Below are 15241 nucleotides of genomic sequence, written 5' to 3' on the forward strand. Positions count from 1 at the left end.
CACATTTCATGTTTTGTTTTGTTTTGTTTTTTAGATACAGTGGTATTATTAGGTAATCGTATATGATGTCCTTGAGCTTGGGTAGCAATATACGTTTTAAATATTAAACCACCATGAAATGTAGTTAAGATAGGAATATAACTATACCCTGCATGAAGGCCAATATATTTGTTTGTTGCATATTAATTAGTGACAGACCATTTAAACAGAGAGGTTATTGATAGTGTCTAGGTGCAGCAGTTAACAAGGATTTCATTTTTGTTGTCGTTCCAATTTTCTCATTAGTTTGAGCTATATTACTATTAATATACCTAGGGCCTGATGTAAGGATAGGAGTAGTGCAAACAATTGCAGCTGCAAAATCCATATTGCCTAGCGGACTATGTAAACTTAAGAGCAATGCAGATTACTCAACTCGCACAAATAATAAGCTGCAATGACGATCATGAGGGTTGCAGCAAGTACGGCCTCTGCATCGGGCTGTTTGACGGCCACACTTACAGCTGAGTTAGGAGTACAGAGAGCAGTAGGCACTGTATATGATTTGTGGAGCATGAAAATCAAACCTAACACAAAAAGATTTCATAGGAAAAGCAGTAAAGTCCCCTTTGCACTTACCCTTACATCGGCTCTTATAAAATATTAAACATAAGGCTCTATTTGACCTGAACTGTGGAAGACCTAAATACCGTCCTATATCACTAAATCAAACCCTTAATGATCTATCTCCTTGGCAGTAATTAGATTCACCACTGTTTTAGATAAATTCAGTAGACTTCTGTATCTTATAACAATGCTACATTCCATTGCTGTGCATGAGAAAGGTTGAAGCCATGAATAAACTGTATTTTTGGATTTTTTTCAGAACTCAAAAACTATGAGTTATGGATATTATTAAACAAGGGGCATGATCATTTTTAAATTAGCTTAAAGAATCTGCCTTTTTTTCTTCATTTCTGTATGAAGAATATACCTTTTGTTGCAGTGAAAATAGGCTGACAAACTAAATTCATAAATATTGTCTGGCTTTCCGTATTAAATAGCATATGAACAGAAAGAAGAAAAAAAAACACTTAAGAATGCCTCATCTATCACCTGGGAGAAGCGCAGCCACGTGGTGCGCAGGATGACTCATACAGAACAGGTTCATGTCTTGGCTGTGCGAAGTAGGCTGGTCTTCGCTGGGGACTCTGAAGGGTGCATCACATTGGCTGAGGCACTCCTGTGAGTTAGGAAAGTAACACCGACAGGGACTGTTTCTCCTCTTTGCTCTACAGCGAACCCTGCTGGCCAGGCGCCCAGTGAGCTCAGAGCGGACACCTGCAGGGTTGGCTTTTGTCCTACAAAGTCTGTAGCTCGCTGACATCTGCTCTCGAGTTCCTGGTTGATAAAGGAAGCTGGGGTGGTTGTGGGATCAGCGTGCCTCATCAATTCATTGAGTGAGATATTAATCTCTGGTAGGAAATGAACTGCACTACTGGCTGAAGATAAAATGTAACTCATTTTTCAACTTCTATTGAAACAGTTGTAAAAGGAGAAGAAACAAGTATTCTAACTCATTTGTACTGCTGCTATCTTATTCATTTGTGATATTCTATATCCTGGAGCATTTCATGTGTCCAGATATAAGTTTCACTATTATAACATTCGAGATAGATTGTAACACCTTGTCTCATTCTGCTTTGTAGACTGTGTGATGTGGCTTTGTGGACATAATGAATCACCTTCTTTTCATGTCCTTCTATTTGCGGATGGTGGGGAGCGAAAATTTGAATATCTAACATTGTAGTCACCAGCCTTTTTAAAGTGAAACATACCCTGATATACGATAACAGAAGGTAGGGGCCGTAGTAAAGATTAGACAAGTGAATTGCAGGATTCTGGGCGTTATTTGTTTGCTTTATTGTTACAAGAAACAAGATTTATGCACTTCTGCCAGAACATTTTGGTTTATAATTGCAGCTTTTAAAGTGTGCGTTGCGTCCAATTGCATTGTGTTTTTGTTTGATGTGTAAGTCTGTGTAAGGTGCGTTACACATAAAACTACTCTTCAGTTCCAGTTGCCTGCCATAATTGTGCCTTTTGGATGCAGTTTGTTTGTTTGTTTGTTTTTTCTGACAATATACTGCTGTGCGCTAGATAGTTCTGGAGTTACTGTACTAATACGAAACACTCTGTCTGACTTGGTCTATTTGATTAATTCCAATACAAAGAAAGACAATTAAGTTTGACGCTACCTGCTCTTTAATTAAGGTTAGTAACACTGTAAGGGGTAAATGTCTTTGCACAGGCCAATCTGTTTCAGATTAAACAAATGTTAATTACCCTATTCACTACAGAATACAAAGGATTTGTTGCTATTGTCATACCAAAGCTCCGTGAGAGACCCAAGTAGTAACTAATGATCTGTTTTAAATTGGTCTTGCTGTAGGGGCAGAATACTAAATCAATTGTAGCATACCTGCATTTCAGCTGTCCCAATTAACATTTTTGAGTACTGGATCCGACACAATAGTTTGCTTTAGATACAGTAATTTGCTTTAGAAAAAGGCTAGTGCCCAGTCTCTAGCGCTGGTAGATCTTGATTGTGCAGAATACAGTTCTTCTTTTTTTTTTTTTTTTTTTTTTTTTATGTCCTCTGTGTTAGACTTAGTAGGTGCCCTCCTGTGGGAAAGTCTTTTAAACAGTGTTGAATCAGCAGTCTAGCAAAACAGGAAGTCTGATGAACATATCTGCCACTCCCACTGTTTACAGTATTGTAACCTTTGGATTTCAGGGGGTAAAATCTGACCTCCTTGCTCACATGTGAGGTAATTGCTGTTTGTTTCCTTGGTAAATGTAGTGAAGTTACCAAAATGTACAGGAATATATTGTTTCAGTTTAACAAAACATCTTTGAAAACCATAAAGTCAACAAACGTGTTTATGAAAAATAATAAGGTCACATAACTTGAGATTCTAGTGCACACCTCTAAGATACATTACACAAGTGTGAAAGTACTGTTTAAAAACTTGTTTAAACACCTCCTTTTCCCCCAAAGTTGTGAAATCTGCCTGGTTGAGTCTGCTCTTTATTCCCTTAACCTTGTGTCTGCACAGTTTTGTCAAGACTGCCCGAGAGCAGTATGAAAAGCTGGCCCTCATGTACAACAACATGGAGAAGCAATATGAGGACCTGGGGACCTACTTTGTCTTTAACCCCAAAAAGATATCTGTGGAGGAGTTCTTCGGGGACCTCAGCAACTTCAGAGGCATGTTCCAGGTGAGTGAAAAAATATAAACATTTAGCGTTCGTTACCTTAGAGTAATAGACAGCAACCTGCATACAGTGATGAAAGCTAGCTTAGCATGCACTTTGGTTCCTCCAAGAAACAGGATGCCATAGATTGTAATAGAAATGATCACATGATTAAAGAATAAACACAAAAAAAAAACCTAAATCAATTGAATCGGCACACACTGCTTTAAAAGAGCAGATGCTCAGGAGTACTGACCAATGAAGCAGGTGAATTTCCGTAGCCTAAAATACTAAAACATTAAATCGGTTAGCTGTGCTCCTTTGATAACGGCCAGCAACTAATTCATAATGTGTAATCAAGTGAAGAAACTGAACAGTTGACGACTGGGCTTAAATACAATGGAATCTTTAACTGTACTGGCTTGACACTTTTTCACCAAGAGAACGGACACTATACACTGTATCTCATAGTTCATCCTCCACTGATCATACCACAGTGGATTGTAGAGTAATATATCTAATCTCAGAGGACAAACAATATTCTATTCTCTAGTACATGAACACAGATAACTGTACCACAACTCTTATCACAGTCCGGAACTGACAGCCCATTAAGATAGGCAGCATTACTGTTGTCTTGTACCATGATTTGTTCTCGTGCATGCTAATCTAAAACTATGACAAAACTGCACCCTTGTGTCCTCCAGATAACGGTAAATGTAATTGTACTGACGGAAGTTTAATGCTAAAATCTGGGCTGCATCTTAGCAAAACATCCTTTGGCTATGTATGCACTGAATTGTGAAATAATTTTCCCAATGGGAGCAGGAAGTCTGTTTGTTTTTTTTTTTTTTTTTTTTTTTACAGTGACCACTTTACCAATCTTCATGTACTTCAATGACCTCTGTTCAAATGTTTATATGTGTAGGTTAAGTATCTATATAAGTGGGCTAATTTACTATAATGGTTTATATTTAAATGTTTGCATGTTATTTTGTGTGCGTCTGTGCATTGTTAGTTTAACACCATTGAAACATTTCAGGAACCAAACTGAGCCAAGCACATTTTTCTCTTTCTTAATAGTAGGTTGGGAAATACAAGTGCACACAATATCAGCAAATGTTTAATTAGAGGTACAAAATAAAAGCGTCATTTGTATTTTTTTCATGTATCTATAAACTGGTATATGCAACCTTATCAGTAATGTTCTAGAGAAGTCATGTGCCCAGGTATCTTTATTTTTATGTAGCGCCTTTCATAGTGGACCACCATCACAAAGCACTTTACAGAGGTAGGCTGTAAACTGTGCATTATATGCAGAGTCACTTACAGTAGGACATTGATTTCCCTGGATATGATGAGCTTGAGCAAGGCAATCTCAACCATTGCCTTCTCCTTTTATAATATAATAAATGCCTTGTTTGCCGTCTTCAGCAAGCGGTGAAGGAGAACCAGAAAAGGAAGGAGGCAGAGGAAAAAATCCGCAAGGCAAAACTGGCGAGGGAGAAAGCAGAGAGGGAGAAAGAAGAGAAACAGAAGAGGAACCAACTCATCGACATTAATGCTGGTAAGAGGGAATCCTTTACCTAGGGAAAGAAACATGTCACCTGTTTTTCTTTGATCTTGAGTACCCTGTAAGAGTACCTGATACACTACTTCAAAACAACAGAACTGCTTTGTGGTCGTCTTACAATTTTACAATTGTCGAAAATACAATAGTAAACAACATACCCCAGAAAAGTTAACATATAGTCGAGGGTACTAACGTGAATAAAACACTTGGCTGAGTATAAATGCTTGCAATCTCAGAAAGTTCCATGATCAAGCTGTTCACAAATTTGATAGAAGAGACACGTTTTAATTCTAAGTTTGTGAATCAAGAATTCCGGAATGATGCAGGAACACTCGTAAATGACTAACAGGTTCACTTGCCCCACGGTAAGCTGTAAGAAACGTGACGGCTAACAGAAGACTCATGGTTGCTTGGCTGACAGCGCAGTGACCTCTCTTTGGGACTGATAGTAGCCTTCCAGGATAATAGTAACCCTGTAGAACAATGAACTGCTGGTGCACAGAAGAAGGTTATAAGGGTCCCAGCTACTGACATTTAAGGTTGTGTTCCTCCTGTTTTTCCTTCATAACTTTGCCACTTGACTCTTTAACAACGTCCATAAGGTTATCGTGGTATAGCAGTTCCTGCCCCTTATCATAAAGTTCAACAGCATAAAGGGTCCTCTCTTTACGTAAGAAGTCCACTTCCAAACAGTTATGTTAATGTTTTAATTGTCAGGATTGTTTATACTATAAAGGTTACTGCTGGCGGTATTTGATATCAGTTAAGTTCCAAATGTGAATAGAAAGGGAAGGATTAAATAATGTTTTTTTTTTTTTTTTTTTTTTTTTTTTTTTTCCCAAAAGTGATACTAAAAAAATATCTTATGAGTACTGAACTACCTTCTTCTCCCAAGTAGAGGGCGCTCAGAGTTCAGATTACAGTATATTGGTCTGCCGGTCCATGCTGTATGGTAGTGTATTCTGTGAAAAAGGGCTTCAAAATAATAATTAAAAACAAGATAAAACTATTTGTCAAAGAGAAACAGTTTATACTATCTTAGGTAGTCCTAAACTTAATTGTCAAAGTTGTGATTAAGATAAAAAATAGAATTAGTCTGTCATTTTTCGGTAATTCGTACATTTTATTCTGTTGTGCGTGCGTGCGTATGTGTGCATACTGTATATACATCTTAAGTTTCACACTAGCTCCTTTGCCCAACATCTGTAACATTCCCCCCAGGAGCAAAGGATAAAAGCATGCCCCTTGCTTGTCTAGCTTCACCTGCCATGCTGAATTACTTCAGTCTCTTTGAGTTAGTGAGCTAGCTTAAAAAGATTACACTTGCGGCTGCTATGAATTGACCATTCCACTTCCGGTGTAATCTTTAATCAGCATAGATGGGATACATTTTACTTTCTTTACCCAGAAGTTTAATATTATGTATCTATTCCTGCGTTGTGCTGTCTAAACCATGTTATATATTTTTGTCCTGTGTTTAGTACTTAATTAAAGTAAAGCCTCAACTTGTTTAAATGTTAACCTGTTATAAATACACATATAACTTGTTTAATCATTTTGTCAAAAGCTGTGAGTAGTCACAGCTAGTAGTCAGATAAGGTTTGTACACTCAGGCTTAATATGGTAAATAGAGTAATGTTTTTTCAAGGGCAAACTGTACATTGTTCAGTTCCCAAGTAGAGTCTCTACATCTCATCCTGTCTGATTGTTTAATCGGCCTTGTGTGTCATAGCCTATGTGTTCTTTTCTGCAAGCATCCTGCCTTCTGCCTTCCTTCCACTCTTTTTACTGCCACACCCCTCCCCCCCCTTCTATTTGAAACATGTTATATGTTCATTAAAAAAAATAGACCTACATCTTAAAACCATGAAAGAAAATAGCAAATGGGTTTATTTGTGTTGGAACTAACCACAGGTAGGTAACACCTTCTAGGTAGCACCTTCAAAAACGTGCAATTGTAATGCTCTAGCATTAGCCAAGCTAAAAGAAAAAACAGCAAGTCTCAATGAAATTTTAAATCCTGACTCTATGTACCAATTTACAGTACAGTACTTAACTTACACTGTACTTTCCCTGCAGGTTAAAACAGCTCCTTAAAAGGAATGCTGCTAATTTAATTCATGTGAACCACTAAGAAAAAAAAAAATACTGTGCCATAACATGACAAACTCTATGTATTTCTTTATTAGGTTTCCTCATTCATCTTTGCCATTCTGATACTCCACGGCCACCTTCCTTCCAATAGTTCCTATTTTTAGATTGTTTCTGCCAGAACCTCTTTACTAGCATAAGAAGGACATTGTACCCTCCACATCTGCTTTAAATCACAAACCACGTGATTGCTTGGTTGCCCTGGCTCTCCTTTGTGAAATGTATCTGTTTTGAATAATTCCCTTTCCTGCAAAGATCTCTGTAGCCAGGCACCAGGGAATAACGGGATGCCAATGTTACTTTTTCTTTTATAAAATACCTAATTTATAAGTTTACTTCAGGCCTGACTCTGTGCCTCCCTTGTAAGGGCTTCAAACTCATTTTATTTGTTACTTTTTGGAGTTTGATGTGCCAGTTGGCATCAGTTTTCCTCATCCACAAATGAAAGCCTGTTTTCTGTCAGCTGCGCAGTCAGGGTTGTTTTTCTTTCTTTCTTTTTTCTTTATTTCTTTCTTTCCTTTTTTACTTTCTGGTACTTTCCAGAATCCCTGCTTACTTCCATTATGCTCTATTTTATGATCTTCCTTTTTCCCCCACAGACCGAGTGACACACTAATCCAAAAGCTTTTGTGACTCGAGTTTGAAATGATTTTTGGTAAATGTTATATGACTGGCCCGGTGTGGAGGTGGTAGTTGTTGGCCTTTTCACAAATTCACTTGTTTTTATGGTAATAAAATAACATTGTGCCTCTCAAGAAGAACTTGGGAGACCCTCATTTTACAGGGTCTGAGATGCCTCGTGATTTATTTTTAAGCAGAAGTGTGATTCGGGGGTAGCTGATTAAATTACAAGCTGAGACGTAAGGCATTCATTTGGCTGCGTTTATTTTATTATACCAGTTCAGTATTTCTTGGAAATAGTATAGTCAAAAAGTTGAAATTACAACTCATTTAGCCCACACCCTCTCTTTGCAGAAGGTAAGCAAATGAGAGAAAAAAAACACAGTTTGTATTTTTTTTTTAATGTAGGTCACAAGTAGTTCTATTTTTTGGCCAGAAGATGTCAGTGTTGTCAACAAGTGAGGCAAAGAGAAACAGTGACAGATGTGCTAATGTGATTACATAGATTGTACTTTCAACATAGGCTGTTACCATGGCATCCAGGATGTGAAGGGCTTTGTACTAAAATACAGTTAACTCGTTCATTCCTGGAGAGAAAAACATCACTAGGTCACTAGACATTTAATAATCTAATCAGATAATCTAGGATTGACACATTGAAAAGATTGAAGAGAGCAACAGATAACACTAAACAATAGTTATTATTTATCTAGTTTGTTTTATTGAATTGCAATGATTTTTTAATCTGTCAATTTATATGCTATAATTTTACAGTAGAATATTACATATATACAATTAAATAATATAAATTAAGTTTGATATGCTTAGAAAAGTTTTTTGTTAGAAAAGGGAAAATGCAGTTGTGCTATGGGTTAAAATGTTTCTTCGTGTTGGTTAGAAGTAGATAAACCAGGCTATATTTAGCTGTCTACTCCCTTAAGACAGCAATTTTAGCTTTCCTGACCTGAATCGTTCTATTGTACTATATATTCCCTTGTGTGTGTGTGTGTGTGTGTGTGTGGTGTGGGGTGGGGGGGTTGCTGCCTTGGTTGCATTATAGTGTTTTATTTATTGAGATAAAATCATGGTGTTGCATCAGCCAAATGTGAATGAAAAGTAGAATGTTTATAAGGGAGCATTAAGGAAATTCTCCTTACTTCAGTTTTCTGCCAGAGTGTGGCATATTTGAGCCATCTTGTGATTTTTGCTCTCTTGGCTTGGTGTTACATGGCCCCAGATGTTACACGTTACCGTGACTGGAATTAGATTGTTTGTGGGGAGGATGGGCAGGGTTCTACACAAGCTAATCTCTTGAGATGCCAGGAAACCTTTAACCTTTTCTAAGTAATTAATGCCATCTGCCAGTCTCTCTCTCTTTTTTTTTTTTTTTTTTTGTTGAGCTGTATACCTTGCAGTACAATTGCACAAATGTAGCACACATGTTATTAATGTTAAATATGTTACCTATATGAACATTTTAGATTCACTCAGAACTGAATATTGATGTTGGTCCTTTGGTGTATTCATATTCACAATTATTCTCACTACTTAGTTGCAAGGTTAATGTTTTGATCATCTGTCCTACTGCATATTTGGCATTTTTTGTAGAAAAGTCTGAGGGTTATTATTTTTATTTAAGAAGATTACGTTCCCTTTATCTCCTTGTGCAGTCTGCCAAAGCTGCACTGAGAATTGACTACAGGGTCAGGGAGCAATTTGGCACAGAAAAGTTAAAGGATTATGTGTTCTAATAGGAGCCATGCATTTTCTGTCACTACAGCTGCCTCCTCGTGTTCCTGTTCTGATTTACAGTGTAACACTGTATTCCTGTGTGTGTAATTCCAGTAATTACACAGTTTGTCTTGTGCATGTCTCCCACTCATACACTACTGTCCTTTATTTTTTGCTTGTTTATATTTTTGCAATGAAAGAAATTTGTTTACGATTCATCCTAGAAGTCTCTCTCAATCGCCCTCAAAGGCTGTGTGTTTACTTCTCGAGAGCCGTGTTTTCAAATCTTAAACTGACTGCATTCAATCTGTTCTATTCTGGGCAGCACAGTCTCTTCACCTCCTCTTCCTCCTCCTCCTCCAATCCCCTCCAGCTTAGAGCTAGTGAGTGATGTGAGTCCCATTTCAAACTGGGTCACTGCTCATCTGGGTTAATGTGAGCTTCCATGCACTGCTGAAAACTGACTTTCTGTCAAAGCAGCGGGACCCCGCACTTGCATGCATGCATATATATATAGTTGCATTTCTTTTTTTGCTTGCAGTGAATCAGAGCATGCATTAAAACAATCCTTCTGCTTTTCAGACCTGTTTTCTTGAGGTCAGGTAGCAATGGATATTGTGTCAAGTTGTATTAGTCCAGATGCAGCATTTGCATACAGGCGGTGTTCAGAGAGAGAAAGAAAAACAAGATGTTGGCTTTGTTGAGACAATTCTTAATTTGTTCTTCATAACCCCCCCCTTTGAAAGCATAAGATTTGGCTACCTTTGTTTGCCTTTGCTGCTTCATAGCTGACGTTGGGTGCTATGGCGCTTAACAAAATATGTTCTAAGAGAGAAGGGTTTAAGTGCTAATAAATGCTTTAGTTGGATCACAGTCCTACAATACCATTTTGGATACCCAACAGTGCTACCGTATGTCACCCTGAGGGCATTTCAGTCTATGAAAAACTATTTTGCCTCTTCATATATATGGAACTCATGCTAAATCTTTTTTAATATTTTTATTTGTCATGCTTTCTTGTGTCCGGTGATAGAATAAAAGGTGCACAAGTCACAAACCAATGCATAATTGGTTTGATTCCTGCTGTTTCCCTTTTTTATTTGCCTGGCTTCAGTGGTACCTCGGTGTTCCTTAGGCTGTTGACAAATGTCATGGCATTGGCCAAATTACTATTATAGCCCCTGCTGAGTGAAATGTTTTACCAATGGAGTGGAACAATCAGTTTAAGCCTTGTGTGTTGAGATCAAACCAAATGATGTTTTTTAAATGACAATACTGTGGGTGCTGTGTTTCTGGCCCCTGGTAAAAAGAAAAAAAAAATTAATAAGTAGGTAATATATTAAATAAACAAGACCATTAATCGTCCCTTGAATTATCCTATGTCACCACTATAGTTCACACTAAACGCCAGGCTCAAGTGTCACCAGCCAGACATAACTATTTACCCAAGAGTGTTAAAACAGGAAATCCAAAGTATCATGTTCAGTTCATGGCAGCTGAGGTACTGTATTCACTGAGCGTGCAGCACATTGCGTTTAGGAAAGACTCAAAAGGGTTTAAACATACAGCAGTCTTACCCTGCCACATTTCATTTTTTTTTAAGTTCATAACCCTCGGGTACAGTATCATTTAATGTACCTTTTGTCTTCTTTACATGTCATTTCCTTGCCATAATCTGCAACGTTCTAAATAGAAATGATGACTTACAATTGTTATAATAATTCCAGCTTCTGGAAAGGTGACTTTGAACTACTTTCAGGAAATTGATACTGTAATACTGCCTTCCTGCAGATGTTCAGAGAGTTTAAACTGCATTTTAAAAAACTGCAGAGCACTATAGAATTGAATATTCTCCTTTGATTTAATTAGCTGTGATTTCAGAGTTCTGTCAATAACCTAATGGCACGGCTAGAATAGAAAAGTGCATCGATTTATTTAAAAAATAGCAGTACAAGCAAAATTTAGCTGCATTGAAAAATCTGGTCTTGCATTTCTTCCCCCTAGAAAATCATAGAAATAACTATTTACTGTGATCTTTCTTTACATTGGTTATTGGACATCAATAGCATTTTGCCATAACGAGTGGTTGTAATGTGTGAAATTATGTATAATTCCAATTTCTTTTCATTTATGTATATTTGAGCTTGAGGGTTTTTTTTTTTGTTTTTTTTAAGCACTCTTTTTGTTGTCATGGAAACTGAATTAAAGGCGCTTTATTGACAACACTATCAGACAGAGTGGAAATGAATTGTAACTATGAATATACTGTAATACAGATTGTCTTTGGCCTCTTAAAGGAGCAGTACGCCTGAACACTTCTTGACATTTATGTTTTTTTTCTCTGCAGAGGGTGACGAAACTGGAATTATGGATGGCTTGATGGAAGCCTTGCAGTCAGGTGCCGCCTTTAGGAGAAAGAGGGGTCCTAGGCAGGCGGGTAAGTGCCTTTCATTCTAACTGCAGAGCCAGCAGTCTGGGGTGCTGTACGCTCAGGGAAGCACTGGTTCTGAGAGAAGCTCACATGGTGCATTGGTGAAAGATCTGTATTTACAAGGACTGCATTCAACCTTCCATAATATTCTGTATGTTTTCTACTATTGTGCTGTAAGAATTTGATCGTACATTACTTGCATATACTTTGTGATGCTATTGTGATTAAACAACATATATGTGTCCCTGAAATTGGTGGCATTGTTACGCCATAAAACTTCTGTAACCTTATTTACAGTCCTGCATACAGCTCTGTAGGGCAGTAATGTTTCTAAATACAAATTTTTTTTTCAACAGTATGTTTGTGGGCCAGGACTAATTTAGAGCAATCATTCAGTTTAAAGTAATTGGGTTGCGTCAGAATCTGAAAAGTCCTGGAAGTACATGTGTCTTGTGTCTTCGATTCCTTTGCCCAGGGGTGGTAAAGTGGAGTGTTTGTTCTAGTTCTGTATTGGAATATGTAGGACTCATCCTACTTTGCTACATTAATAACAGTGATGTCCTATATTTTATCTCGCCATTGCCACTGGTCTATAAACCCCATTCCTGTTGGACCTAATTAGCTTTTTATAAAGATGCAGATAAAAAATTATTTTCTCAGCTCCCTGCCACCGCTCATCAGGGTGCCACTTTGCACTGGATCAGTCATACATTTCAGGATGAGACAGGAACCTTTTGATCTGACAAATGTGCACAATGTTTAGCCATCTGCTCCTTCCAGCCTATAGAGTAGATATTCTGTAGTCTTTGCTAACAGATGCATACAAATTGAATTAAAGCATTTAAACCTGCCTTTTCAGCCTTATTGATCAATCTAACAGAAATATACTAGAAGGGGAAGTTATTAACATTGCACATATATCCCTTAGCAACAGTAATGAAGATGTATTCTCGCTGAAGCGATTGTTTGAGATTAGAAAAAATATATGATAACCACAGCATTTTTCATGTACTTTCTAGATGATGAATATATAGTTCTGAAAGCTTCCGTACATGTTGTGTGTGAATTCTGGAATAATATGTATTGTTGCCAGATGTCTGTATTTGTTCCAGATGTTCACTGTGTAGCATTAACAGCAGTGACTACAAATGATTTAAAGAGTAACCACTACATAACTTCCACTTATCAATAAGCCTGGAACAGGTTGCTGGCCCTATTGCCTTGGTACACAAGTCATGTATTGTATGCAGACCTTGGCTAGGTTAGAGTTGATTGATAGGTGCTGGTCCATGGAAACAGGAAGATGTGTTGTGTTTTACATTCAGTCAGGCAGATAGGCCAAGGAAAACCAAGCATGTCTGCCTTAACAGTCAAAAATATTCATCAACACACATGTAAAAGTACATGGCTTGCCAAAGAAGCATTGACCAAGAAGAAGAAAATGAGGAGGAGGGAAGGAGAATGATGCCAAAAACAGCAGACTACACTTTGATGGGATTGACCTTGTTTACTTTACATGGAGTATGAATTGTGATGCGAACTGTGCAAACAGAAAAAAACCTATTGGTTAAAAAACAAATAAATCAGTCTCTAATTATTGGCAGGCCTAAAGAGTAATTTGAATAATCATTTGTCACATTAGGGTTTTCTGAAGTAGTTTGAGTTCTGCAGATTAGTATTTTAATATGATTTGTTTATTTAGCAGATGCCTTTATCCAAGGCACCCTTACAGAGACTAGGGTGTGTGAACTATGCATCAGCTGCAGTCACTTGCAGCAACGTCTCACCCAAAAGACAGAGCTCAAGGAGGTTAAGTGACTTGCTCAAGGTCACACAGTGAGTCAGTGGCTAAGCTGGGATTTGAACCGGGGACCTCAGATTTGCAAGCCCTTTTCTTTAACAACTGGACTACACATATTTTGTGTGCTGCTGTAACATAATGTTTTACTAATGGTAATCATTATATAATGAGGGACTTTTGAAATGCTGTATTTTTAAAATTATCATTGTTCTTCCATGTACTTTTCTCTGTCCTTTCTTTTCAGGGTATACAGTATATCTTCTTAGGTTGTTAAACCGCACTCTGCAGCTGTTCATTAGCTCATCTTTCTCCGATTGGAAGGGAGTTTTGTTTCATAATTTGCACTGTTTTTAGTCTGCCTTCTTATTCTATCAGCCCTCTTATTCATGGGAACTTTCACAACTTAAATAGGCAGCATCTGCTCTTTAATTCTGTCTGCCTCGGATCTGGAAGCTGGATTGGTTACCCAAACACCTTCTGCTGTCTGGCACATTTGGATGGCATAGAGTTTTGTCCTGCTGCTGTCTGAGGTATAAACACAAAGTCAGAGTTAGACATGAACTTTGTAATGGGATAATCCTGGCAGACTTGGAATTTATACTGATCTGTCTGTCTGATCGTTAAACGCTCTCTGCTGTATTCTGTTAGTCATGGGAGAAGTATTGATTTAGATGTGGGGTGATCAATTGTGAAGATTAAGAGACGATTAGAGTGGCAGACCCCATTTTGAAACCTGGATAAGAAAGTGATATGGAGTGGCTCAGGCTGGATTGTGGTGTGGTATTTCTAAAACAAGTCTTGCCTGATTGCATACAGTAGAAAATGACTGGCATAGACTTGGTGAGGTATGAAAAACATGCAGAATATTTCCTCTTATCATAGTATCCAAGACCTGGAATTTCTGTCTGCAGATGTCTATTTAATTTCACGTGGAATAAATCAGAATGTAAACCAGATTACAATTAATATCCCATTTAATTTTAGATGTCAATCTGCAAGTCATCTTGCATTTCCCACAGCAAGTAGCTGTTGCTTCCTTAAAAAAATTATACGTAAATATCTGTGTAACTTTGAAGTTATCCAGAGTTTATCTTATTTATCAAGCTGAATATTAACTTAATACTATCTGACAACAGCACATTGAATCTTCATGTCAGCACCAGCTAATATTTAAACTGGGGAAAGAAAATAGCTTTTGTGGGCGTTGGATTGACACAGATGATGTCATATTAGAGATTTACCGACATACCTTTCATTAATGGCTTTAAGTCGCAGTCAGGGGATTATTAAACAAAGATAAATTTGATTTGCCTTTGTATGCTGTTCAGCCCACACATAACAAGTTATAACACACGCAGTGCAGCCCAGCTCAGCGCTGCCTCCCTGCTATCTCTCCATGGACTGCTTCCTCTACTTGCTGTTCAGATATTTGCCTAAACTGTGTGCGCTTGTACTTTACTTCCTTGTCATTCTCTGACAACACATTCACTTTATGGCCTGTCATTCTGGTTTTATGTATTAGTCCCCAATATAAGACGGTGAAGTCTACCTTTTTAAATAAATAGTTTGTCAAGCAGTTGTCAAAAAAAGTGAGGGATTAATGTACACAGAGTGAACTTTTGACTGGACATTCAACAGTCAAATGCAAGTCCATCCATAACTTCACAAAAGTCATAGTAAAACTTTAAACAAAGTT

The 15241-nt window shown here is 37.6% G+C and overlaps 1 protein-coding gene across 3 annotated transcripts in view; it reads left to right on the plus strand.

The window, feature by feature from the left end:
- LOC121297469 (protein diaphanous homolog 1-like) overlaps positions 1-15241 on the plus strand; it is a 133878-nt gene that overhangs the window by 104826 nt on the left and 13811 nt on the right. For all 3 annotated transcript variants that reach the window (XM_041223813.1, XM_041223814.1, XM_041223815.1), the window contains 3 exons: positions 3097-3261; positions 4672-4804; positions 11661-11750. In XM_041223813.1, the coding sequence (XP_041079747.1) occupies positions 3097-3261; positions 4672-4804; positions 11661-11750 (388 nt within the window). The remainder of the gene's footprint in view (positions 1-3096; positions 3262-4671; positions 4805-11660; positions 11751-15241) is intronic.

Source organism: Polyodon spathula, chromosome 22 (assembly GCF_017654505.1).
Source record: "Polyodon spathula isolate WHYD16114869_AA chromosome 22, ASM1765450v1, whole genome shotgun sequence".
Classification (NCBI taxonomy): Eukaryota; Metazoa; Chordata; class Actinopteri; order Acipenseriformes; family Polyodontidae; genus Polyodon; species Polyodon spathula.